The 27,182-nt window shown below is 45.6% G+C and overlaps 2 protein-coding genes across 2 annotated transcripts in view; both read right to left on the reverse strand.

Annotated features, from left to right (window-relative positions):
* Positions 1 to 5,884: 5,884 nt before the first annotated feature.
* On the reverse strand, positions 5,885 to 13,564 carry T265_04547 (hypothetical protein; the record flags this gene model as incomplete). The annotated part of the gene is made up of 3 exons (XM_009169311.1): positions 5,885 to 6,116; positions 12,018 to 12,059; positions 13,494 to 13,564. The coding sequence occupies 3 exons, from the start codon at positions 13,562 to 13,564 to the stop codon at positions 5,885 to 5,887; spliced, it is 345 nt and encodes a 114-aa protein (XP_009167575.1).
* Positions 13,565 to 22,214: 8,650 nt separating this feature from the next.
* The window catches only part of T265_04548 (hypothetical protein), a gene marked incomplete at both ends in the record, with an annotated part of 61,374 nt that continues 56,406 nt past the window's right edge, over positions 22,215 to 27,182 (reverse strand). The window contains 2 exons of the mRNA XM_009169312.1: positions 22,215 to 22,795; positions 25,445 to 25,542. Of these exons, the coding sequence (XP_009167576.1) occupies positions 22,769 to 22,795; positions 25,445 to 25,542 (125 nt within the window). The remainder of the gene's footprint in view (positions 22,796 to 25,444; positions 25,543 to 27,182) is intronic.

Raw genomic sequence — 27,182 nt, forward strand, 5'->3', positions numbered from 1 at the left:
TGGTTCACTTGAAAGGCACAAGTGAAAAATGGTGTAGCACTGCTCTTTATGTTCTCAGCGCGGGGCAGTATGCTTTCCAGCGCGAGGATTTGCATAAATAAATGGTTAATGGTGCTTTAAACTGGGTCCTAGAGGGAGCGTGTACAACCGTCGGAGGGAGGTCATTCCACGCAGCTACTACCCGAAATGAAAAAAAGTTTTGTCTAACGGATGTGTGTGCCCTGAGCTTGAAGATTTTCTTACTATGTCCCCGCCGGGTGTTTGCTGGGTCAACGGTAAAAAACCTGTTTGCCAAGCTTTGTTCAAACAGGGCGTAGGTAAGAATTAGGTCCCCTCGGAGGCGACGGTACTCCAGGGGAAAGAGATCAAGCGTCGCGAGACGCGTTTCGTAGTCCACGGACTTGAGGCCGGCAACCATTCTCGTGGCGGCCCGCTGGACACGCTCAATGAGGGTAACGTCTTTCGTACGTCCTGAGTAGACAACTTGGTTGGCGTACTCCAGGAGCGGTCTGACGTAGGCCCCATAGAGTATTTGGAAGTCCATGCGAGTAATACGGGAGAAGGTACGTCGGATCATCCGTAAAACGGCGAATGCCTTTTGGGCCGATTTCTCATGGTGTAGTGCGAAGGACAAGTTTGAGGAGACCCAGATGCCTAAATCTTTTTTGGCATCTATCCTCATGATGTTTTCTGGTCCCTTTTCACCATGCATAACAAAGGCATTCGCTGAATCCCCTCCAAACGACACATGGACGCACTTTTCATCATTCAGAGGAAGGTGCCAGTCCAACGACCACTGCTTGGCAGCGTCTACATCCATTTGGAGGGCGCTGGCATTGGAACTCCAGGATTTCAAGTCGTCCGCAAAAAGTAAACATGGACTCGCAAGAACGTCTGGGAGGTCGTTGACGTAGATCAGAAACAGGAGTGGTCCCAAGACGGAGCCTTGAGGAACTCCAATGGAGACCGGCGCTGGAGAGGAATAGGTTGAGCCTATTCTCACTCGGAATGACCTGTCTGATAGGAACGCCTTGATCCAGCGAAGGATTTTCCCTTGAATCCCGTAAGACTCGAGTTTGTGGAGCAGCGGGACGTGTGGGACCCTATCAAATGCTTTTGAGAAGTCGAAAAATATGGCATCCGATATGAGTCCTTCGTCCTTGGCTTGGGTTAAGCTGTCCATAAACACGAGCATGTTTGTCACGCAAGAACGGTTTGGGAGAAATCCGTGTTGAGCTGGAGATATCAGATTGCTGGAAGTAAGGTGATCTAGGATGGCTCGCTTCAGAATGCGTTCCATCACCTTGCACGGCACGCTAGTGAGGCTTATAGGCCTATAGCTGCCAGGCGATAGTCGGTCACCAGTTTTGTATATTGGCGTGACAATCGCTTCCTTCCAAGCAGGGGGAAGGCGGCCTTCGTCAAGCGACTGACGAAACACCAAGTGTAAATGGTTTGCCAGTGTGGAGGACGTTTCTTTCAGGATCCTTGGATGGACCTCGTCGGGCCCCAACGCGCCGAATGGGTTGATCTTGTGCAAGGGTAGACGAACGTCCTCCACCATGAAGACCAAGTCGGTTAGAGGCTGTTCGTATTTTCTCCTTGACAAGAGTGGATGTGACGAGGAAGCTTGGGCTGAGTATAGACACGCATAACATTCTCTGTAAGTCCCAGAATCCACTGTTGGGTCATTTGTCGGTTCTCCGGTTCTGTCCCTCAAGGAAAGCCCGCATGGCTTGTTTCTTCGGCGATCTCTCATGTACTTGAACAGTACGTTTTGGTTTTTTTGAGCAAGTTCCAGAATGGTGGCTTATTTTCGTATGTTCCAGTGGCGGATTTCCAATTTACAGCATTTCCGCATTTTACGAAATGCCAGCTCATCTTCCGTATCCCCTGTAGTCATCTTTTTGTAAAAGAGTTAGAATCTTTTTTACAGAAGTCGCCGAATCCTTTTTGGCATGCTGCGGTTCATCCGAGTGTGTTCCGGTTTTCTCGGGACGAACGTCGCGTCAGCCTCGTGAACTTTCTGGACAATGGTCCTACATATTTCTTCCACCGGAGCTGGTCCCAGTGTGACTTGTTCAAGGAAGATGCGCATTCCTGAGAAGTCTGCACGGCAGAAGTCTCGAAACCGCGTTTCAGGTTTGGGATTTCTGGCCCAATAGCAGATGAAATCAAAGGTCAGCACATAGTGGTCGCTATGTCCCAAAGGAGCATTAATTGCTACCTGGTCAACGAAGTGTCTTTCGTTGGTCATGACCAAATCCAGGAGGGATGGTAGTTGGCCTGCGCGGTATCTGGTGGGTGTAACGGCATGTTGGGTCAAAGCGCTCTGTTGAAGGACTTCAAACAGCGCCGCTGCGGAAAGTCCGCCTGATTTGACGCGCTGGAGTTCCTCCAGGGGACCCTTTCGGCGTTGAAGTCACCTACCAGGAGGCGATGAGTGAAGTGGTAGTTAGAGGAGAGTTTCTTAAGTGTTTGTATGAGGAATTGGTCATCTTCAGGGGAACTCGAAGGGCTACGGTAGACCACACCGAGAAGGAGAGAATCGGACGCACGCAGCGGGATTTGGACCCACAGTGCATCGCAAAAGGGTGCACGGGTGGTATCAGAGAGGACAATCCGGATTGGTGGAGCCGAATGTAAGTACAGAGCAACCCACCCCGTCCTCCCTCGTTTTGAGTCAGCTCGAAAAATAGAGTAACCTTCTATCGAGATCTCCGCGTCAGAGACATCCGGTGTGAGCAAGGTCTCTGTGAGTGCGATTATGGACGATGGTCCAAGGCAAGCTGACTGTTTAACGTCGCCGAGTTTGTTGAAAAGTCTGAGGCAGTTTATGGACAAGCCTTTCAACGCTGTCTCTGCTGCCTCCGAGGGTGAGGAGCCGAAAGTTGAGTGACCAGTGTGGTTAGCATTCTTAATAATTATGCACGGCTTTTGAGAATGAGAATCCAAATAAGCATCTTGAGCGATGTCGTCTGCGTCCTCTCCTCGTGGTTTCTGGGGTTGGTTTTCACTTGCAAAATTTTTCTCTTTTCGTTGGGGGCCGGTTTGCCTGGGCCTTTTAGCTTTGGGGGACGAGGTCTTTTCCCCATGGGCGAAAATTTCGACCGTTGCTGTTTGTAGCTCTTTCGGCACCTCCATTTTTTTCGACCATATTTGCTGTTGCTCAGGGATTTACGGCAAGCTTTCGCCTTCCTGGGTCCTTGATGGTCCAAGGCAAGCTGACTTTTTAACGTCGCCGAGTTTGTTGAAAAGTCTGAGGCAGTTTATGGACAAGCCTTTCAACGCTGTCTCTGCTGCCTCCGAGGGTGAGGAGCCGAAAGTTGAGTGACCAGGGTGGTTAGCAGACTTAATAGTTGTACACCAGGTTTGAGTTTGAGTCCAAAGCTCCGAGAGGGCCTATGGGGCGATGTTGTCTTCTTCCTGCCTTTGTGGTTTCTGGGGGTGCTTTTCGCCCGCGGGGTTTTATTCGTTCAGTGAGAGCTCGGTCTGCTCGGGCTTTTTGGCTTTGGGGGACGGAGTTTTTACCCCATGGGCGAAACTTCCGACCGATGCTGTTTGTAGCTCTTTCAGCATCCCTTTTTCGTCGACCAGATTTGCTGTTGATCAAAGTTTTGCTGCAAGCTTTCGCCTTTCTGGATCCTTGAGCGTTTTTGCGCGGTTTAACCGGAAAAGTGTTGCTGTGAGGCCCTGAGCCCTGGGTGGTGGCACCAAAAAGTAACGATTTTGGTGGCGCTCCCAAGAGGCTCGTTTTCGCGGAGCACTGCACCTTGAAGCCAGCCAGCAGTTTTCTAATATGGCGAACTTTATGTGGCTTGTTTGGCTGCAGTCGCTCTTCTTTCGTGTGTGTGTGGACACCCGATCCGCCGGCGATCAGCGTGGCCAACTGAATGTACGAGGGATTTTCTGGATGACTGTGGTCATGCTTATGGCTTAGATTGTCGGCGTCATGTGTGGCGGTTGTGTCCACAACCGGAGACCGCTTTTGACGGAGTGGAGCTGAAGATTGGCTTCGCTTCCTGTCCCCGCACATCTGACTCAATACAATTCAGAGGCTCTGGCTTTGTTGAGGCTGTAGCTTTGTTGACAAGTGCGCGGCTGCAGCCGTGCCCTCTGTTGCGGAGATAGCTCCACGTAGTTTGGGCGCTGCTTGCATGTGGGTTTTGCCTCCTCCAGGGCGTCCCTGCCTTTGGTGGGCGAGAGGCCTGTGGTGGTCGAATAAAAACTGCTGTCCGGAGAACCAGCTGGTTTCATCGGCCTGCTTTCGGGAGCACAGGGGGATATGACCACAATCGGCTTGGTCATGAGTTTGGGGTCGTCTGGTTTAGTGCCCGGTGGAAGCCTGTTTCGTGCTTCCACTCCTGACCTGTTGTGACCAATCTTGCGCGCGTCTCGAGGACGATCCTCGGAAAGGCGCCTGATCATTGGGTTGGCCTTTTGAATGCTTCCAGCCCGCTCCAAGATTGCCTGTACGTCGGACGGGGAAGAAAGAGTAACTAGAAGTCCAGGGGTTCGCTTACTTCCCTTTTGGCGTAGCCATTCTGCGTGGAGCGATTGATCAGGCTTGCTGAGGATCGACTGTGCCAGCTTCGCTGGCGTGATTTTTCCGGAGAACGACCCCCAGATTATCAGCCTGTTTTCCCTTAGGCGTCTGTCCACTAGCGACGCTGTGGCGGTTTTTATAGCCGCGTCAGAAAGTTGTATGGCTTTCTTTGCAGCCATGGGACCCGGTATGGACATCGCGAGGTATTGGTTCAGCGAGGAAAGTTCCTTGTCGACTTTCGCCCAGGTCGCTGCATCCTTAGCGCCTGGGTCCTCCAATGCCTTCGCATCGAGTATCCCGATTAAAGCGTAACACTGATAGCGGTCTTTCAGAATCTGCACTGGGGATTGTGTACCGTTTCGGGGGACTCTACTGTTCGCTGCGGTATGCATTGCACCCTTGACGTAGAGGCAGCTGGCACAAACAAACGGGTCAGGAGAGTTGGCTAGTCGGCTTATCTGGTCGTACTGTAAACCCGTGCATTTGAAATGCCACCAGGCCTTGCAGGCGTGGTGTTGCATACCGCGTTTGACTTTCGACGGGCAGCCATTTCGTCCACATCTATTGTGGTCCATCAATGGCTGCGGAGAGCAATCGGTGTAAATTGATGTCATATTTCGGACCAGATGTAAAATAAAGTGTGTGCAAAGTATAAAGGGTTATCACTCAAATGTTTTGTTAGACTAATAAAATTCAACAATTACTCGTGTGTACTCTGTGAATAGAATGAACAACGAAAGCGTTTTTCACGAATTTGCGCGAGGGAAATACGAAACCGATTACGAACGTACCGCGTCGTTAAACGAGTTATAAATTCAGAACTCAGCCTCGCGTAACAAGTGGGTTTATGTGTACAAACCGATGTGTAAATGGCATTTAGAATATTAAAAAGAGAGCAATAAATAGAGCATCAAAAATAATAACCGTATCTGCCACACCCTGAATGAGCTTGTTGATGTTTATATTTCTTAGTGGTCTGTGAAATATTTCGGGGTTAAAATCTTGAGGTTTTTCCAGGCGGTATGTTTTAGAGAGACAGTTTCGTTTGGACACGACGAGATCAAATAAGAAAAATTCATTAGAATTCAAAACAGCAGAAGTATTTTCGGCAGGCTGACGTTTTGTATTGGGGTCAACCTGGTCCATGTGTCACCGGTGACAAGAGATGCAATCCAAATCGAGAATTTTGACTATATTTTTGCCATTTGATGAAAATAGTATTCCTGTAGCAGGCCGTGAATCAATACCCCTGAAAAACCTAACATCGACCATTTGGGCATAGTCAAAACCTTCACGTAGTGGGCGGGATTCTTCCAAGTAGCTGACTTCATGGCATTCTCATATTAGAAAATCATCGATTCCACCGTCCAGTTTCACAAAGAAGTGGATGAAAATGAAGGTTTGAGTGAGCGCATTTAACTGGAGATATTGTGGAACAGTAAACAGATGCCGGCATCCAAGGTCATTCAAGCATTGCTCGCATGATTTTGTAGTAAGATGTGTGCTGTTATCGATGACCAAAGCATTATGTGCAGCTTCGTGTCGGAAAACTCTCTGGAGCGCTCTTGCTCTTTATAGAGGTGCACATCTGTCTCAATTTTCGTCCATGTTTAGTTTGCCAGCTACTGACTCTGCTTTGTGTGCCAAACACAACCAGCGCATGCCGCCCCTTTTTGCCCCGGGAAGTGGTGACATACAAATAAAATATGCGGATATTCCTCGTTCTTTGTTCCCAACATTCACAGACGGCGCCAAATGTTTTTCACATCACACCGCTGACTGCTTTAAGCTGACGGCGTTGACTCGGGGACTGGTGATGTGCACCCTTAGCATCAGTTCCTCTCCCAAAAGTGGTATTATTCAGTTTACTTAGCAACTTCCGGTTTTCCTGACGTCTCATCTCCTACCTCCAAAGTTGTCTTCATTACCCTTCAGCTGTCCAACGCATTTCTCATGAACCAACATTTATTCCCACTCCCCTCGGTGGGAGCTGGAGAAATTGCCATCACGCCCTGACTCCACATTATTATTTTTTCTAGCAACCAGTTCTGCAGCTATATCTCTTGGTCTTTTATCGGATTGGTTAGCACATTCCCTTGCCCAAAGCAAGAGGCTGGTCTCTGTTTTTGGGCTTTTGCCTGCTTGTGGACTGATGCCCAGAGGGGAACATGACTTGACAAATTCACAGCCAAGTGGATAGCTTGTGTCATTAGCTGAGTATGCTACAAACTCACAAAGAAACCAAATTTTATTAGTTTGTTCTGCGTCGACTAGTACCGTATAAGCATCGTAATGTCAACCTAAGCCGCACCCTCAGTCATGAGTAATACAACACAAACTTATTTGTATCTAGACCCGTTTAACAACTAGTGATCACTCCCCGAACAGAACCAATCTTTCGACTTTTTAGGTCGATGAACCCATACCATCCAACACCTCAGCATAAGAGCCGGGATTCTACACTTTCACCCCACTTTTTCCAATTCCCAGGTTTTCATCTTCAAAGGTAGCTGGAACTGCCGTCCTATTTGTTCCTTGTTTTGATCCGCCAGGTCTGCGCTTTTAAACCGCATGCCTCTTCAAATAAACCAAAATCACTTGATATTCTGATTTGGCCTTCCTATGTATGTAGACCCTCTCGGGTTTCCCGAAGCCCCACAACCACGGAAGCACACATTCCTTGGCCAATTGCCCCAGTATTATTGTCCATTATGCAACTATTCAGAACCCGAAATATATCAACGCTTTGATGGTTAGGCATTATCACACTGAATTTGATGGCGCAACCGCATGTATTCCCCATATACATTTAACTATACCCCTCACCTTCTTAGGTCTTGACTTGCGAAAAGGAACAAATTATTTCCTGGGCCCACTCAGCCTCAGTGGCCTGATTGTGAAGTGCTTAACCATTCCTTCGGGATATGCTACACCTTCACCAAGTCCTCTCCAGAAATGCAAATGCTTCCGATACTATGGTAGTTTGATCACACCCTTAGGCAACTTTCTGCTCTCTCAGATGAAACTTAGTCTTGACTTTTCCCAAAAGCGGAATGAGGAAACCGATCCCACTTATCTTACATCATGATTTTGCCATGAAAAATGCCATTTTTTCCTAAAGAAACTTTCTCCATCTCATCCAACCCATTTATGCCTCTTTTGCCTGGCCATTAATTCAATCGTTCAGGGCCACTAATGGTCTGCAGTGGCCCACAGTTTTGGTTCGGATAGGACGAATCGGTTCATTAAATGAACATGCAGCTCTGCCTTTGTTGATTCAGCGTCTTTTCTTCGGAATTTTCAATAATATATCAAGTACTAAGTGTAACTTCATGTTTTGCCCACCATATTCAGTGTGACGACTTGATCATGGCTTCAGTAGTACACACCCAAAAGTTCGGGAAATGAAATTACAACTATTTTTATGGTGCAGTGCTCGATCAAACGTGTTCGGTTTCGCCAAAAGTGTCTAAAGCAGAAAACAGTTGGCGTTCATTCAACATATGGTAGATACAAAACTTGGATCCAACTTGCCCGACGTACCTTCCTCTGCACTTACTCAAAATTTAATCTTCGAGTCCTTAAAATATAGACTTTTTGGTAGGTGACGCTGCTTCTCTTTTATGGACCATCCAATTTTTCGCAAATGCACATCTTGTGGGCTGTTTAAACACGTGTTTAAGGGCCTTTAAGTGTTAATTATCTCTTGAGCATAATCCTTCTCAACGGAACAGTCGCAAAGATGTCGAACTGAACACAACAATATCCTTGCAAATCTGGTTCACGATCTTCGACCCGTTGTTGTGGGTGCAATGAGCATTCACGTGCGCCCTTGTCCACATAGTCACTGGGTCGCCAAGCAATTTTTCGGCCCAAAGCCCAGGAATTTCTAGAGAGCAGAATTATTCGTAAAACGTGTGAAATCTGGCAATGGACACACATCATGTCACGCATCATGCCATTTTCAAACACAACCGAATTCGAGTAAATTTAAGCCAAACATAAGACCGGCTTCTAGATTATAGCGTGCCATAGTGCTATAATGTTGACACGACACGTTGGTGTGAATTTCAGTATAACCGGACACAAATACCGACCAAAAACTCCCCGTATTTTTGGCCCCGACATTTGATACTGCGATAATGCCAGTTGCTTGCCCCAAGCTGACTAGTTTGTGCCATTTCACCAATATAAACATGATAAACACCAAGTGCTTAATTTCTCTCTTGCTTAGGAAAGTGGGGCATTTTCTATTTTGTCGATTCTGATTGTTTCAGCAAGCGTTTTAGAAAAGCATGTCCACATTTATCTTATTTGTTGTAATTTTTGAAATTATGGCGGTTTTATTGATGAGTATGAAAGGTTCCTTACGGTGCATATAATTGTCGAGGCCGATAATTGCCTATAATTTCACGAGGCAATTGATGATCTTATGCGAAAGATAAAATACACCCCAGCAAGGATGGCGTATTCAGTAGGTTTGCCGGCCAAAGATTCAAACCAAATCCTAGTTCGCAAATTTCGCCCGCAAACTACTTTAAAATGGCTGACTGAGTCGTTATGATATACCAGCACAACCCTCGGCCTGTGTTATTTGTCTAGTATGAGTTTTAAGCATGGGTACCTTACGTACGAACCATGATTTTAAGCGGTCTTTGCTAAAACATATACATATCCATACTGAAGTTGTCTCATATATGTTTGCAAGCGTATTGTTCGGTTTCATCCATTCTATGTCCGATATCAAGTTCCAAACGATCTAAAAATATCTCAGCGAAGTATCCCAAATGGATAAGTTTTGAGCTTTATCTAGATCAATATTATGGTTTGCGTTTGTGACCATATACTTGGGCTTGGAAATTATAAAAGAAAGAGAAAACTTGGCCAGCTTGTAGAAATAGTTTTGATGAAAATCAAGCTTAGAAAGCAAAATGAACTCATTTGACCATCGGGTCAGCTTCATGCTCCAGTGAGAATATCAGTCCAACGTTGGTCGCTAACATTTCACCGAAAAAATCCCAGCATAACCGCATACAAAAGTTAAAAGCGCATAAGGCTAACCACGCGGGCACAAGTCGAGAGGCTTCGATAGTCTACAGTATTCAATTTGGCCTCAAGCACGGAACATCTTTCTGTTGTGTTACGGTTTGTTCAATCCGTATCATTCGCCAACGAAGTTTGGATATGGTGACACTGACTCCCTACTACAAGACTCTGAGCAAATCAGACCATGGAAACCAGTGTTCGTTAAACAGCATGATATTACGTCCCAGTGATATGGAGCCACCAGTCCGTATTTAGAGCTACTGTATCTACTGCGTTATGAATTTGATAATGATATAGAATATATAGTGTGGAAGGTTAAGCGAATACATTGCTTGGCCTCACCACATAGCGATGGGCATCCGACTCCGTTGAATGCGCAAACAGTCCACGTGGGGTTCGGGGAAATTCACTTGTCTAGGTTTCCCGCAAAAGCCTTGGTCTTAGCGTTCAAACTTGCGCGCTTTGGAAAAGCGCTATCGAACGATACATTTCTTACTGATTACACTAAAGCTTGCTCTCAGGAGCGTGAAATGGTTAGCGCCTGACGGATTCATTCATTGACAGCAAATTCGACTTTATCCCCTATATATGTTTTCGGTAGCGGGCACTCTGGAGGAGCCGGTCCGTGTAAGAGACGAACTTTGTTGATTCTGGTATGCAAGTTTTTTCTTATGAAAAAGCTAACGTTTACAAGAAATTGTCTTTTGACTGGTACTTCTGGGTCTTATCCGAAACTGCTATTCATGATACAGAAAAACGGGAGGAGACGATTGCATTCCGAGCGACAGATTTTGGTGGCTTATCGTGATCGATTTCAATAGCTATCATTTTCATAGTGAGGACCTGAACATAATAAACTTGGTAATATTTGTTATGACTTAAAATTCCGCAGAAGGAGTGGAGTAGCTTTCCAAATATCCGAGAGAACTGTTTCGAGGACCTTAAATAAAACAGCCGATCTGGAAAGCTGTTCTGACGAGGAGGGGGAGATGTGTTTGTGCCTAAACAACAAAAGCAATTATTTAAACGCATCTAACTACTTACGCAGGTGATATTTTCTCCGTCATTTGTGGCACACATCGCCGCATCTACGAAACCAGTTTCTCATGGTCAGGTGCCACAATTCTTTCTTGGATTTCGTTCTCACCCTGGCCCTCCTTCTGGTGTTTAACACCAATTTTCTAATGAAGCTCATGATTTAAATGCACCAAGTGTTCCTTCATCCTGTGAAGACTGCCTATCTCTACCATTGTCTCCGTCATCAATGTCTTCGGGGTCATTTTCGTGTGCGGTTCCAGGTGTAAGCCCTTTACACCATAAATTTGGCCGCACAAATTTTTATGTTCTTCCTGTCTCGCACGATTCACCACTATCCGGTTTTTTCGGCTTCTCAAACTTACAAGGCACGCTTCTAATTACTTATCTTAATGCTGCCCTCTTCCGGCTGCCAGCCTGTAGTGTTTATGTTCCTAAACCCTGAAAAATAACTTTCTCCATTCGTCCTCAAACAACGTATCAAGGAGTCAATTCCTCGTACACTACGCTTACAAACGTCAAGACCCATTTCTTGTGTTCTAATCTCTAATGCAGCATCTGACGTGCAAGCTGAGAGACATCAGCTCTTGCAAACTTTTGTGACGGCTTCACCGGCCCCTGATATGCCGGCATTGGCCGCCCGATTGCAACACAGCTGACTACAATCCGTTTGGCTGCGCAAAATCTCCATGTTAGTAGCACGTGACATGCAAAACAGTAGCTTCAAAGCCCAGCGGCCCCAGAAGGCAAACAAGTCACAGTAATGTGCAGCCCTTTTTATCATTGCAACCTAGACGTCGGTTATGGAACTGTTCAGAAATTAAGGTTTGTCAGTCTAGTGATGGCAAGCATCAGCGCGGCCATGCTGGTGCCAGAATCACAACTACTCTCCTATTACTCTCGATTGTCACCTCTCGACTTGCCCATCCTTTACGCACAACTCCAAATGCTATTGTCCTGGCCCACACCTCCTCTTGGGCAAGCTCGTTCTAATAAACTGAGTCCTTCCCTCGGATTTAACAATCCTGTCGTTCCAGTACAATTTGAGCTTCGCAGTATTGTTAAAGACTTGGTCCTGCCAGTTAGTAATCTATCCTGTGAAACCCGAGAAGCTGGCTGGTCCTAGTTTAGAAGCGTCATCAGTGCTGATCTTGTGAAACTCAGGGAGTTTCAAACCCGTGACCGTCTGGCCAGCGTTATAGCATTTGACCGATTGACCTAAACCGAACAATAAGCGACGTGCTTGGTTCTCACCGAGAGAAGGTGTAACGGTCGAACGGTATCTTCGAGTGACGCGTAATACCAGAACCTCTGGGTAGGCAAAACAAAGTCGGAGCTGGGTTTCTATATAGTACTATTAGGGTAAGAGAAATTCACAATTTATACAAACCTCGACAGTAGATACGCGTCCAAAACAAACAGTCCGCTTGGACTACGAAAGTACAAAGCAGGGGAGCAAACAGGCTCCCACATGCGACAGTCACACGTGCAAAGTCAGATACAGATGGCCGGATGACCTCAAGGCCAAATGTGTGAAGTCGTAAGGACAAACAAACGACAGTTCATATATACACACTAAACACAAAAGTGGGGCGGGGGTTACAAATGGACACAGAATAAACGTGGGGAATTTCATTGTCAACGTAACGGATGATACACAAGGCATGGCCTCACTTATTCTTCAATAGCGGTAATCCACGACACCTTGCCACATGCCTACTGTCTCTTCTCGGGTGACTCAACCCAGTGAAACCGTCCTTCCCCTGAGCTGCTTATTTTTTTTAATGATGATTACAATTAAACTCGTTCACAAATTCGGCAAATTTGTTTGGAGTGGCCGTTTTGCTCTTACATTAGAACACACTGTCCCTCCAGAAAATCTTCTACACCCTTCAAAAGCAATGTCACGGAGTTCATTCCGATTTAATGTAAATGGAGGAGGCTTTCTTTCCATGCGAAATGCTGCAGTGAGAACATAGCTGACGCAGACGACAAACGTGGGGATTTCATTGTCAACGTAACGGATGATACACAAGGCATGGCCTCACTTATTCTTCAATAGCGGTAATCCACGACACCTTGCCACATGCCTACTGTCTCTTCTCGGGTGACTCAACCCAGTGAAACCGTCCTTCCCCTGAGCTGCTTATTTTTTTTAATGATGATTACAATTAAACTCGTTCACAAATTCGGCAAATTTGTTTGGAGTGGCCGTTTTGCTCTTACATTAGAACACACTGTCCCTCCAGAAAATCTTCTACACCCTTCAAAAGCAATGTCACGGAGTTCATTCCGATTTAATGTAAATGGAGGAGGCTTTCTTTCCATGCGAAATGCTGCAGTGAGAACATAGCTGACGCAGACGACTAACATGCGGTTAATGTTCCGTAGCGCCTTCTTGGTGCGCAATGTCCACTGATCTAGTGACGTCCACACATGAGATGAATATATAAGTTAGAGTGGGTGAGAAACCCCACGATTGTACTCCGGATAGTAAGAAGTAGTCAGGAGTTGTTTCCGAGTCCCTCTGGACAAAAACTAATTGGTAGGCAAGTACTTCATTCACTGTTTTCAGCAAATGCGCTCAAACCACTAACCTTTTTGGCTTCCTCGAATTTTCGCTGGCTTTGCTGATTCTCTGCCGCATGTGTAGTACACTAACTTGAAACATTTAAGTGATACGTTACTCACGGCATTTTTTCGGTGTACGAAATTTCAAGGTCCACCAGATAGGCATGCAATTCATACACAAGCCAGCATTTTGATTGGTAAGTTGTGCGAACGATGGGAAGCGCGCGTTTAAGATGCACTGCACTTTAAGTGTGAGTATTGAGTTTCGGACGTATGTCGGAATAACCAGACGAACTAGAAATCCAGAATACAGATCCGAGCAACAAGTAGCACGCGTGCATTCGAATTAGCGTATATGTACAGCATATGGAATATTAAAACAAGAGAATAATGGATGGAGCAATGAATAGAGTATCAGTCATGCTCATCACACCCGCCACGTTTGAAGGAGCGTTTGGATGTTTACAGCCCAGTGGTGGTCTTGACCGCAATCTTTCGGATCTCCCCGGGATGGAAGCTTCAGACTCTTCACAGGTAGTGCGTTCTTCAGATACAACGTTTTGTTCCCCTGAAAAATAACTTTCTCCATTCGTCCTCAAACAACGTATCAAGGAGTCAATTCCTCGTACACTACGCTTACAAACGTCAAGACCCATTTCTTGTGTTCTAATCTCTAATGCAGCATCTGACGTGCAAGCTGAGAGACATCAGCTCTTGCAAACTTTTGTGACGGCTTCACCGGCCCCTGATATGCCGGCATTGGCCGCCCGATTGCAACACAGCTGACTACAATCCGTTTGGCTGCGCAAAATCTCCATGTTAGTAGCACGTGACGTGCAAAACAGTAGCTTCAAAGCCCAGCGGCCCCAGAAGGCAAACAAGTCACAGTAATGTGCAGCCCTTTTTATCATTGCAACCTAGACGTCGGTTATGGAACTGTTCAGAAATTAAGGTTTGTCAGTCTAGTGATGGCAAGCATCAGCGCGGCCATGCTGGTGCCAGAATCACAACTACTCTCCTATTACTCTCGATTGTCACCTCTCGACTTGCCCATCCTTTACGCACAACTCCAAATGCTATTGTCCTGGCCCACACCTCCTCTTGGGCAAGCTCGTTCTAATAAACTGAGTCCTTCCCTCGGATTTAACAATCCTGTCGTTCCAGTACAATTTGAGCTTCGCAGTATTGTTAAAGACTTGGTCCTGCCAGTTAGTAATCTATCCTGTGAAACCCGAGAAGCTGGCTGGTCCTAGTTTAGAAGCGTCATCAGTGCTGATCTTGTGAAACTCAGGGAGTTTCAAACCCGTGACCGTCTGGCCAGCGTTATAGCATTTGACCGATTGACCTAAACCGAACAATAAGCGACGTGCTTGGTTCTCACCGAGAGAAGGTGTAACGGTCGAACGGTATCTTCGAGTGACGCGTAATACCAGAACCTCTGGGTAGGCAAAACAAAGTCGGAGCTGGGTTTCTATATAGTACTATTAGGGTAAGAGAAATTCACAATTTATACAAACCTCGACAGTAGATACGCGTCCAAAACAAACAGTCCGCTTGGACTACGAAAGTACAAAGCAGGGGAGCAAACAGGATCCCACATGCGACAGTCACACGTGCAAAGTCAGATACAGATGGCCGGATGACCTCAAGGCCAAATGTGTGAAGTCGTAAGGACAAACAAACGACAGTTCATATATACACACTAAACACAAAAGTGGGGCGGGGGTTACAAATGGACACAGAATAAACGTGGGGAATTTCATTGTCAACGTAACGGATGATACACAAGGCATGGCCTCACTTATTCTTCAATAGCGGTAATCCACGACACCTTGCCACATGCCTACTGTCTCTTCTCGGGTGACTCAACCCAGTGAAACCGTCCTTCCCCTGAGCTGCTTATTTTTTTAATGATGATTACAATTAAACTCGTTCACAAATTCGGCAAATTTGTTTGGAGTGGCCGTTTTGCTCTTACATTAGAACACACTGTCCCTCCAGAAAATCTTCTACACCCTTCAAAAGCAATGTCACGGAGTTCATTCCGATTTAATGTAAATGGAGGAGGCTTTCTTTCCATGCGAAATGCTGCAGTGAGAACATAGCTGACGCAGACGACTAACATGCGGTTAATGTTCCGTAGCGCCTTCTTGGTGCGCAATGTCCACTGATCTAGTGACGTCCACACATGAGATGAATATATAAGTTAGAGTGGGTGAGAAACCCCACGATTGTACTCCGGATAGTAAGAAGTAGTCAGGAGTTGTTTCCGAGTCCCTCTGGACAAAAACTAATTGGTAGGCAAGTACTTCATTCACTGTTTTCAGCAAATGCGCTCAAACCACTAACCTTTTTGGCTTCCTCGAATTTTCGCTGGCTTTGCTGATTCTCTGCCGCATGTGTAGTGCACTAACTTGAAACGCAAAATAGCAAAGACGCTACACAAACAACTACCCTATAGCCTCCTTCCTGTGTTCATTTAACTCCTTCCCATGTGCTTTGAGGAATGAAAACAGAACATCGCCCATTGGAAGTAAACCGAACATTTTCGCCAAAAATATGGGGTTTTCGAAGTTGCCAACTTTGCGGGGAGCGGCAAAAACTTGCTTGTACATTTAAGTGATACGTTACTCAAGGCATTTTTTCGGTGTACGAAATTTCAAGGTCACCGACTGCCACCGATTCGCACTTCATAACCGGTCCACCAGATAAAGCAGGCATGCAATTCATACACAAGCCAGCATTTTGATTGGTAAGTTGTGCGAACGATGGGAAGCGCGCGTTTAAGATGCACTTTTGCATAAGTGTGAGTATTGAGTTTCGGACGTATGTCGGAATAACCAGACGAACTAGAAATCCAGAATACAGATCCGCGCAACAAGTAGCACGCGTGCATTCGAATTAGCGTACATGTACAGCATATGGAATATTAAAACAAGAGAATAATGGATGGAGCAATGAATAGAGTATCAGTCATGCTCATCACACCCGCCACGTTTGAAGGAGCGTTTGGATGTTTACAGCCCAGTGGTGGTCTTGACCGCAATCTTTCGGATCTCCCCGGGATGGAAGCTTCAGACTCTTCACAGGTAGTGCGTTCTTCAGATACAACGTTTTGTTCGGATACCATAAGATCATCTACAAAGGATTCACTAGCAGTTGAAACAGCAGGAGTGCTGTTAACAGACTGACCTCTAGTATTGAACTCAACCTGGTCAATGCGTCCCCGGTGGCAAGAGAGATCATCCAAATCGAGAATTGTGACGTCTGTTTGCCATTTGATGGCAGTACAATTCCTGTAGCAGGTCGTAAATCATTACCCTTGAAAAATGTAACCTCAGCCGTTTTGGCACAGTCAATACTTGTGCGCAACGAACGAGATTTAAACAGGGGCGCGGGACTGTTCCCAGTAACGGAATGAATGGCATTCCTCCATTCCTGGAGGAATTTTGCAGTGAAGTGTGTGCCGTTGCCAGTGACCAAAACAGTTGGTACACCTTCGTGGCTGAATACTTTCCTCAACGCCCGCTGAGTGAATTTGGCACTTGGAGACGTAGCTAGAAAAACTTCAGGCCAACGTGAATATGCGTCAGTAACGATTAAAGCGTAGCATTTACCGAGAAAAGGACCACAGTAGTCGGCATGAACTCGTTGAAATGCTTGACGAGCAGGCTCGTGTAAGCCAAATGGAACAATTCGTCTCCTGGGTATTTGCACGCCACCTGCGGGCTTAGGACATTTAAGAATCGGCTCTTTGATTTCATTCTCATTCACAGAAGTCGGTAAGGTGATACTGGTTTGCAGTGAGCGCAGAAATTTGAGTCCGATAATCAATAGTCCCGACGTTGTAGTCCGCATTTGTGCTCCCAAACGTATCCATAATGTTTTAACTGGTGCTTTTCGCCGACCGTTTCCCTGAATAAGCCAAACGTTTTACGCACGGATGTGAGTTGATCGCTTTCCACAAGGGCGTAAACGACCGGGAGCTCACTACCCACATCGCTAGAGACCAGGAGGTTATGAACCTCTTATTTACGCTCCACAGATAAGCTGTTTTAAAAACAGACCCCAAACGGTTCGTGGAGTGTGTTCCATTGACATACGCAACGTTCAAGAAACGTCTAAACTTCCCAGTGTGCTGCGTTTTTGGGGACAATGCGTGTCTGTGAGCTTCCTCCTGCGGTTGTAAAGCCAGTATCCGCTCCCTTTCCAGAAGCGTTTCCAGGACGAAAGACATCATCCGCCACGACTAAACCGAATAATCAGTCACCTAGTCAACAAGGCCAATCAAAACTTTGGGCATGTACATGTCCTAAGTGCTAAAGAGCTAACAAATTCTTTCGCTGCAAATCGCTACACTTTAGATGGTGGCGATTTTAAAGCTAAGCAGGTAACAAGGATACCCGATTCGTCCTTACACAGCCGTCGGTTTACACATATTCGATATTTTTTCTCGGATGGGTTGACACTGGCACTGTGACATGGACTAGGCGGTAGGCGGCTATTGAGATGGACGAAAAGCGAGGATTTTGCATAATCGACATGGAGACTGGGGTGCAAATGAGGAAGAGAGGGAATGAATCTGAGTTCAAACCGTGCGTTCTCACCGGGAGGGTGGATACCGAATGAAAACAAACGGTCCGTCAGTGCACTTAATGCGCCTGGGCAATAGATCGGTAAAGTACAAGTCAAGGCATAAGGCAGGCAAATTTGGGAGCAGATTTTCTCAAGAGCGCAGAATATATGGTCGACCTAAGAGGGGGAAAACTGGTGGCAAGGCGCTGCTCAATCAAGCCTGAAGTTTACCCAAGCGCTGGCGTCGGCTAACCACGTGTTCGAAAGATTCCGTCTTGTAACGTCCCATCAGTACAGTCTGTGGTCGAGGGGTGCTCCGAACTGTCCACAGGCGACAACGATACGTTTGGCTCATGCCCGCAGATCGAATTCGAAAATGCTTTGCCGTTTGAACTCTTTCAACCTTATCGTCCCTGTAAGCTACTGACCCAACTATGTGAGCAGTGCTACAAAAAATTCAGGGGATGTTTGAACGTGGTGCAGTCGAGAAAGCCGACAATGCGTACAATTTCCCAGTGGCACCCGTGAAGAAGGCGAAAGGGGAATATTGACATGAGTGGACTTTCAACTTTTAAATGAACCAACCATAAATCAGGTTGTATTTGTCCCCTGTGTTACTGGGATCCAGCAATCCCGATATCTTACGGTGTCCGACCTGCTTTCTGGGTACTGACAAATAGCTAACAAGTCAAAGGACAGGAAGAGGACGGCATTTTCCTTTGGAGACACCCAATATCTAATTAGACCGATGCCGCTTAGTTTGTTGGTGGAACCATTCACTTTCCGTCGCTTTGTGCTTTGTCTAATGAAGGGACAAAGGATATTGCCGCCTTACGGAGACGATATTGCCCTATATAGCAATTCGGAACTAGAACATTTCGTTCCCCTAAAACCAGTATTGAAGCGTATTGAGAAGTCGATCTGCGGATGCGAGAAGCAATAACAAGCTCGTTCGAAGATCGGTGACAATGCTCGGGCATTGAGTAGGTTGAGGAGGGGTCACCCGCCCGCCGGAATGACTGGTGGATGTTCAGGACTGCACAGTTTCTAATTCGAAGTGGTTTTCATGGAGGTTTCGCGGCCGGGCAGTATACCTCATTTGGTTTGTCAAGGACTTCAACACGATTGCTGCAGCGCTGTACGACTTGCTGCATCAAAATAGGAATTTCGAATGAACGGCTGAAGCGCGCGAGGCCTCTGAACATGTCAAATCGTAGATGCCCGATTAGCAACTGTCCCCTAAACCGAGGGATGTTTACCAGCACAACGGATGCGGCTGACTGTGACATTGTGAGTCAGCTCGGACGCTGGACATCCCGACCACAAGAGCCTACATTCATAATCCAAAATGTGCCGGAAAATGGCAACCACCTGGTACATTGGTCGTCACGACCAGAGATTAGAGATGAGAGGCTTCATAACCATGATCGGCGCTGTCGTCGTACCTGACTACAGAATGTTGGTAGACTACAATGGTAAGGTCCGGTACTACGGAAGGTTGCAGCAGCCGTGTTGGCCAGAAAAGGCATTGAAAATGCAGAGGGATATAGGAAGCTGGAGACGCTTCCACAGGACTTCAATAGGTTGGGGCTGAGTGAAGCCGTCATAGCGTCCTGGAACGTCAATTAGTCGAAAATCGCACTACAGATACCTCGTGTCCTGGGATGGAATCTGACCATTCAGTGTCACAAGGTAGTAAAAACGGTACACCAAAACATAAGGCTTCCTTCAGAGAAGACCTACAGACCACTGATGAGAAGTCAGGTAATGGAATGTGTTGTGGCCTGTATGCGGCGCCAACCGATGAAACAGTGTGGCAGGGGCAAATCACTCATTCGTACGTAGCCCCGTATCAGAGATTATAGAGTTATGTCCCATCGACACCACAAGCCCCATTCTGGCGACGGCTAGCGGAAATCAGGATGTCGTAATAATGACAGAACACCTGTCGTGGTGGGTCCAATGCGCCACCACAAAAACTAAACCTGTGACGACGATCACTGAGGCGATCATATATCGTGTCGCGATCAAACAGGGATACCAAAAAGGTCATGACAGATCAGGGGCTATGATTCGACAGTGAAGAGTTGACGAGTTGCTTGAAGCAGCTTGGGATCAAGCGACTGAGGACGACACCCTACAAACTGCAAACGACGGCTTAACCGAATGCAATGAACAACTGAGGAATGGCTGGCGACCGAAAGAGGTGACCGTGGACTAAACCTGTCAATGGTGTTGTTAGCAAACCATGCGCTGATCCAATCAACTACATGCAAGTCCAAAATTGTGTTGATGTACGGTTGATAACCACGACTTCCAAATTAACAGGAAATTGAATTGCGGCCTGTCTCTAGAAGAGCTAGGAGAGGAAAGGAGTTCTCCGGAATACTTGACCATCGTTCAGGAAAGCACTGGATAGAAACCTGCTAGTGAGAAAGCACGGCTATTCCGTTGGAAAGGTCAAAGAAAGCCTGGGAGGAGTGAACTGAGATCGCGGAAGTTGGACAGTCGTTGATAAGGCCCGTTTGTCACGATATTCCAAATATCGTACCGACTGAAACATGAATGAGTCTGCTGCCCAGTTGCTTAGTAACATCATGAACGAGAGGTTCAGCCTGGTCAAAACTAATTTTGTATAGAAATGAGTGTAGGAGGTAACTGATAAAAACTTAGTGCACAAGGTCACGTTTTTGCTTAATGAAGTGCGGCGAAGGGCTTTTTGGACAATGACCAAGGAAAACAAATCAAGCTGGTAGAGCGCTGTAGGAAGAAGTTCCACTGTTAAAATGTGATTTTAGTGCTAAAATCAGATGATGAAAACCAGTTGATTTGCATAGTTAGTGCATCATTCTAGCTGAACATCGTAACCGGAGAGGCTTACGCCGAGTGAGCAGAAGGACAAAGTAGACAGGTTATGTTTGCTTACGTCCAAGATGTTTTGCCTTGAGAGGACCGACAAGTTTTCGGGTTTTGGGTAATATTGGAACATTCATCCATGCAAAATTCACATGCAAATTCACATCACAAATGAGAGAAGAGCGCCGAAATAACATTGCAGCATATCTAAATCTACGAGTAGCTGAACTGTTTCTGGATCACAATTCCGTCACCGATCAAGTACGAATTCGTTTACAATTCAGGTAAAAGTGACCGCATAGGTCCTTCCGTTCAGCCGGATAACGGCGAACTTGCCAAGCCAATGAGTATGTTAACTATCCACGATTTTGACCTTCTCCACCATCATCAAATGGCTTTCGATCGAATTACTAATATCATTTCGAATGATACGCAACTGGTCCGGCACATGCACGCTAACAGTGGCCTTCAAGATAATATCCAGTCAGTTTTGTTGCTGATTCATAATTGCTGGAAGATTGTTGCATGGGCATGTTTATCTGGATTACAGTGACAATACCGATGAGTACGTGCAGCTGGCTGGTTTTCAGCCAAAATGGCCGTTTCAATTTCATACTGAGACGAATGTATTTGTCTATGTGGGAAGCCATTTTCAAGCGGTGCAGATATCACATTTGAATAAGGCTGTGTAAATTTTAGAACAGGCTAATTTCTATTCATCATCAGTTTTGTAAGCGATGCTGGAAACCATTTATTGCAATTAACAGGTGGAGTGGATTACATGAATTTAGATGACGCTGTCACTCACCAGTGCTACAGTGAAGAATGTAACAGCGATTTGCCTGCCAGCTTACTGGTGGGAGCCTTTGCAAGCGGTGTGTCGCGCACACCCTACGCTACATTTTTTGCTCCAAGCAATTGACGATTCCACGCTGATTGTACGGCTTTCTCTATTTTCCGGTGTTTTGCACAAACTGCGTGTGTGGAGGGAATTGATGTAAAAGAATAAAGTACTGTGGAGCTGCCATCAAAAATTTGCAAACTCGATACGTCTTGGCCCATCGCCCTTGATATGGATGTCTGACGCTACCTGAGAGACAGACCGGGATCCGTGTTTTGCCGTCTGCTTCAGAGTTCACTCGACCGCCGGGGTAGCGATGATTTTTCGCGCCCTCTTGAATGTAACTCCCATGATCCTCCTTGCACACAGGTGGAAGCTACACCTTATATGGAACGTAAGCAAAGATGCGAACACTGCTTAGCTGCAGTGCCTGCCTAAGGTTTCTTAGTCGTTGTGCTGGACTTGTGTTGGATGAAGTTCCTAACGATGGTCACCAAACCCGTGGAAGACATTCTTCTCCGGCATTATTATCAGATGCGTTCTTTTAAAAGTTCACCTAAGGTGTGTGCACCTCCATGGCTGAGTTAATCATTTGACAGTCTTTACCCTTCCTGTTTTACTAAGCGCACGCTCCGCATGGTCATGTAACAGGTAGGTGTCACTTAATAACAACATAGCGCTGTCGATGATGAAGTAAGCATCTGAACCTGTTTGAAGACAAGTCTCCATGATGTGCACCAGGTGTGACTATATCATGCCGGAGTCTTCAAATGGGAACCTGTGGATCGGTTAGTCGAAAGAATTGACAGTTGGATGAAACGTTACTGTGACAATTGCAAACCGTAAAAAACAAGTACAATGCCCAACGTAAGAAAAGAGTACATGTAGAACCGTCTGAAACGATTGAAAAGCGTACTCCAATTCTTCCAGTGTGCGCAGATAGTTCGATCACACAATCCAAGTGGCACAACATACGAAGGAGGTAAAACGGATTAACCAAGTAAAAAAGATTCTTCGTCCAGTCAGTACAGCATTGTGGATTGAAATATGAGCGTATATATGAAATGAACGGTCAAGATTAGCTACTGTACATGATCGCGTGAAAGTAGTGTATTTTTGCGTCGTTGAGCAAAACAGTAAATATATGAATGAACGAATGACAAGTTGATGAGAACACTGAACCAGTACTAATCACACAAAACAGATGGAGTAAGAAAGACGCGGTGTGCTATTGCGGTAATTTGAGTGCGCGCAATCAGATTGGGTGATCCAGGTTGGACCGACATGACTTCAGCTTATTAGGACCAGTTGTCCCAATCGTCATCCTAAAACAGGGTAAGGCAAACAATCGGTTGGTTAGAAACCAGAATGGATTAGATAGAACCACATCTATGCACAACTCCGAAAAATAACATGAAAAATGCTTTACCAGTATTTGATTCTCTGCAACGGACGAACGGAAGCCTTCAAGATAAGGCTACCCACATTTCGAAACCGACGGCCATGGCACTTAGAAAAGGCACCGCTATAAACCACTGCAAAACAGCAGTGAGATAATTAGACAGCCAATGGTGAGGAATCAAGTAGGAAAACCATATTCAGTAGAAATGGACTCGACGTTACTTGCTTGTCGGAATAAGAACCGAGCAATCACAATCAGTATCAGACAAACATAAGAATGAAGCCGTTTCTTGTGGGCAACTGTGTCACTTGCGCGTGTAGATGTGCTGAGTAAACCCTGAGCACATTCATGATCGTAGGCCGTACGGCATTCCGCTCCCTGTAAAGTGAATCATTTGGAGATGTAGACCTATGAATGGTTGGTGCATACTTAGTAGATATGAACGAAGTAGTTTGTTGGATGCCCAAAACATGTTTTATGATGGTGAGATGAAATGAGGAGAACCGGCTATTCGCGGCCGTCCAATCGGAAGTGGTGTCTTAGATAAGGATTGAAAGAGGTTCCTGTCTTCGGAAGTTTTCAAAAAAAAAGACATGGCTATTCGTAGAAAAACGTTATGGATAGAGCAATGCTTTTCAGATGCACCAAAAGTCCTGTATTTGCCGAATATCGATGTTCTCGTGCATCTATGCACTGGACATTGAATCAGGAATTTCGAAGAAAGAACAAATCCGCACCCTTTACATAAGATATGACCTGTACAACTCGTTTTAGTGTCATTCTTAATTTTGATGGCTTCGGTTTGAGTAAGAAAAGTAACTTAGCAAAGGCTGTCTACATACTATGTGCTCCTGTATACCGGAATTTATTAAATTACCCTATGTGCACCCGATTAACCAGGTTGCTCGAAATCCTCACGATGACTCCAGTACATTGGATTGAATTGGCGGCTTTGGTCATGTTCCGTCATCTTCGAAAGGTTCGAATTGCAGTGAAGCATCAATGTCAACAATGATGTTACTGTTTTTGGTGATGATAGTGTTGGGTAAACCAGTCACATCACTCAGGCGTATGCACGTCCCACTTGACGATTCAAGTGGGTCTAGTGTGCGCAGGTGACACGTTGACCTCCAATGTCTCAAGTCCGGGATTCAAATCCTAACATAGTCAAGGATATGGACCGTTGGCAAGCTTTAAAATGAGTGAGAACCACTTTTGGCATGGACTGACTGGTGCACAATTACTTCGCACACTTTGGTGGGATGAAGAGGCCTCATGAAGTGAATTGCAAGGAAAAAGGAAGTATTTTGGACATTGGCTGGAAGGCGACTGGTAATGATTAGGATGCGGTTTAATCGCAAGTAACGATATAAAGTGACCTGAAAGCTGAACGTTGATGAAGAAGATTTATATATGGGTATCAACGTGAACAGTGAAGGACCTCTGGATCGGAATAACTTTGGATAACCGAAGCAAACATGGTGGTAATTGCTCGATCTTCACCAACGTCGATCGAAGCAAAACTAACTTCGTGCAAGCTCAAACCCGATTAGAATGGTCGGGAAAAATTGCGGGTAGTGCAGCAAACGAAATTTCCCAAAAACATCGCTGCGATGCTCCTGTCCATGGAATGACCAATCTCTTACTCTCGATTTTCTCACTAATGTATTACAGAAGTCCTCTGGAGCGAATGTTGAGTTCCGAAATGCGTCAGTTCGCCTGAGACCGAAAGAACAGAATATTCCAATATGGGCTACAAAAAACACTAGACCCACTAGGCAAGGACGAAGCCCAGTTATGAGTCGGAGGAAATGGGGGAACTGAAGTAGGGAGTGGTAAACATACTCGCAAATCAACTTAGTGTTACCGGAAGATCCCACTGAATGTGAAGTATGAATAAGCCGCGCAAAGATGAAAGATGTAATAAGTGGATGTGATATTTGCTTTCGACTACGTCCATGTTGACATTGGAACCAACTTGTAACGTCTGCATTCATTTCGAAGGTCGCAATCAGCTGGCAGTTGAGCCCAAGTAGCCTGTCAACCAAAATATGCTCACTCTTTTCAGGACGGGCAGTTCCTAGTGATCCGTGGAAAGGTTATCCCTTTTCGGGATAGGCCGACAGAGCAATAGCGATTAAAAAAGTGTGGAACAGTGTTAGCTGATCCAAAGCGAAAGTAGGACATATGATATGACCTTACACCACTTTCGGAATTTCATTCTTTTTCGGCGCAGCTACACTGGAACCTAATTTTGCACGTGACGCAATCGAAAGTAAGTCTAAATAGGTTTACATACAGACATACGACCCCGAAACAAGTGCATATAAGAATTTTCCGAAAGCTAGAAAAATTTGTAACGGCACTCTCCAAAGCGAACAACCCTACGAGGCGGAAGGTCCTTAATTAAATACAAAGGCAAAGCAGTGAGACGTTCTGACAACATTCCATTCCAAAAATATTACAGGCAAGACAGTTTCACCGTGCACGATAGACGGAATACAATATTTCAGTCACGAAAGCAATCTCAAAGAAACAAAACACCATCTGAATTGACTATAGTCGAACTGACCTCTTCGGCTTCCTTGCACGCGGGAGGTGCATCAGGCTTGTCGGCGCTGGATGGCGGCAGGGTCTCGAACTCGTCTTCACTTACTTCACCCCAATCATCTTGTAAATGGGAAAACAGCCGAAACGATGCAGCACATGCAGGGAAAGGTCAACGAAACACACGTTTGAAAGTAAGCTGATTCATGTGGGTTTAAACAGTACATTAAAAAGTAGCCAAGAAAAGGAGCCGAAAAAGGCTTGCAATTTCTAATGACAGCTCACAAGAAGACACTGTGAGTGATACAACAACAGAACGATGCAGCTCATCAGGGAGTCTCTTGCCAACGGATTTTTCAAACCCCCATGGAACAAATTCGTCCCGAAGTATTCCATGTTTATCTTGTTTAGCTAGAGCTGAGGTTAGAAACATCACTGCTCTTAGTGTTTCGTTTGTTAAATTGTCTGCTTGAATCACTCGATAACTCCGTTGGTCAGATCATTAACTCTACCGCTTTCATGATACCAACGGAGGGTCTGGTAAGCGAAATATTAGAAATAACACTTGACTACTCTCAGTTAGTAAGATTCTCGGACGAATTTCAACGCACAGGCGAAGCAGGGAAATCATCCTCAATTTGTATTCGTTATGCACACAAATGTAGCCAGAAGCCGAGTGGCACTACTAACCAAGGAGACGCGCAACTGATCCTAATACAATCACCCGAAGTCTCAAACAGGACGAAGAGTACAACAGGATGCCTATAGTACCTAACATACCCGGCTCTATGACAAGCTTTTATAATTTTACTTGTAAATGCTGTGGCCAGTCCTGAAAACAAGATTCACTATGCAAGGCCGTAGCTCACCAAGTGACGCAACCCACTAGTAGACAGTTTTCACTATTCGTCACAATCCAAAATAGCTAACGTCCAAACACAGGCAACACGTAATTCAACTGCGCAGGTTTTCGCAATGACATGAGGCTGGTGACCAAGACTGAAAGTTAGGAGTAACTTGAAAAACAACTGATTTCAGCGACGCACTATAAAAGCGGTGAAGAAATTAAAAATGGTGATAAACGGAATATGTGCGCAGTACATGCCAATATAGTCATATGCATATTCCTGAGATTTCACCAAAATAGGCATACCACCTACACTAAAAATCACGAACTATTTCCGAGGCGGAACACTGATGCGCTACACCTCTAGATAAAAAAGCGTCAACAAAATAACTTGCACCAGGCGCTCCACTGAGTCAGCAGGGATCGAGTTTATAACATGCAAATAAATTATAAAGTATCACGTCTCCTGTGACTATCACCCATACTCACCAGTTTGTATGTTAATGTAGGCAAATCCACACCGTATTTCTAACGAAATCTGACATCGACGATTGAACATGTTAATCTAGGCTAAGCAACATTCTATTTGCCAAGACACCTATTTTGGTTACCTAACTTACGCACAACCCCCTAAGAAGAGACCGTTTCCGTGAAGTTTTCTTCACTGTGATCTATGAACAAAAGAAGCTATCTAGGACCGTACAGAAAAACATATACAAGCAGCACCAATCGTCTTTGAAAGGGGCAAGTTACTTTATAAAGCCCTGTCATCGCCGGCTGAAACGCAGACATAATATCCTAGAGGAAAGTCATATTCTACTAGTTTCGCCACCTGTCAGAGTTCCAAGTCAAACTTCGATAATCATCGCTCTCATTGCTGCGAACGCAATGTGTAGTAGCTGCTTCGGTGTGTCAG

This window comes from Opisthorchis viverrini (genome assembly GCF_000715545.1).
Source record: "Opisthorchis viverrini unplaced genomic scaffold opera_v5_75, whole genome shotgun sequence".
In the NCBI taxonomy this organism is placed as follows: domain Eukaryota; kingdom Metazoa; phylum Platyhelminthes; class Trematoda; order Opisthorchiida; family Opisthorchiidae; genus Opisthorchis; species Opisthorchis viverrini.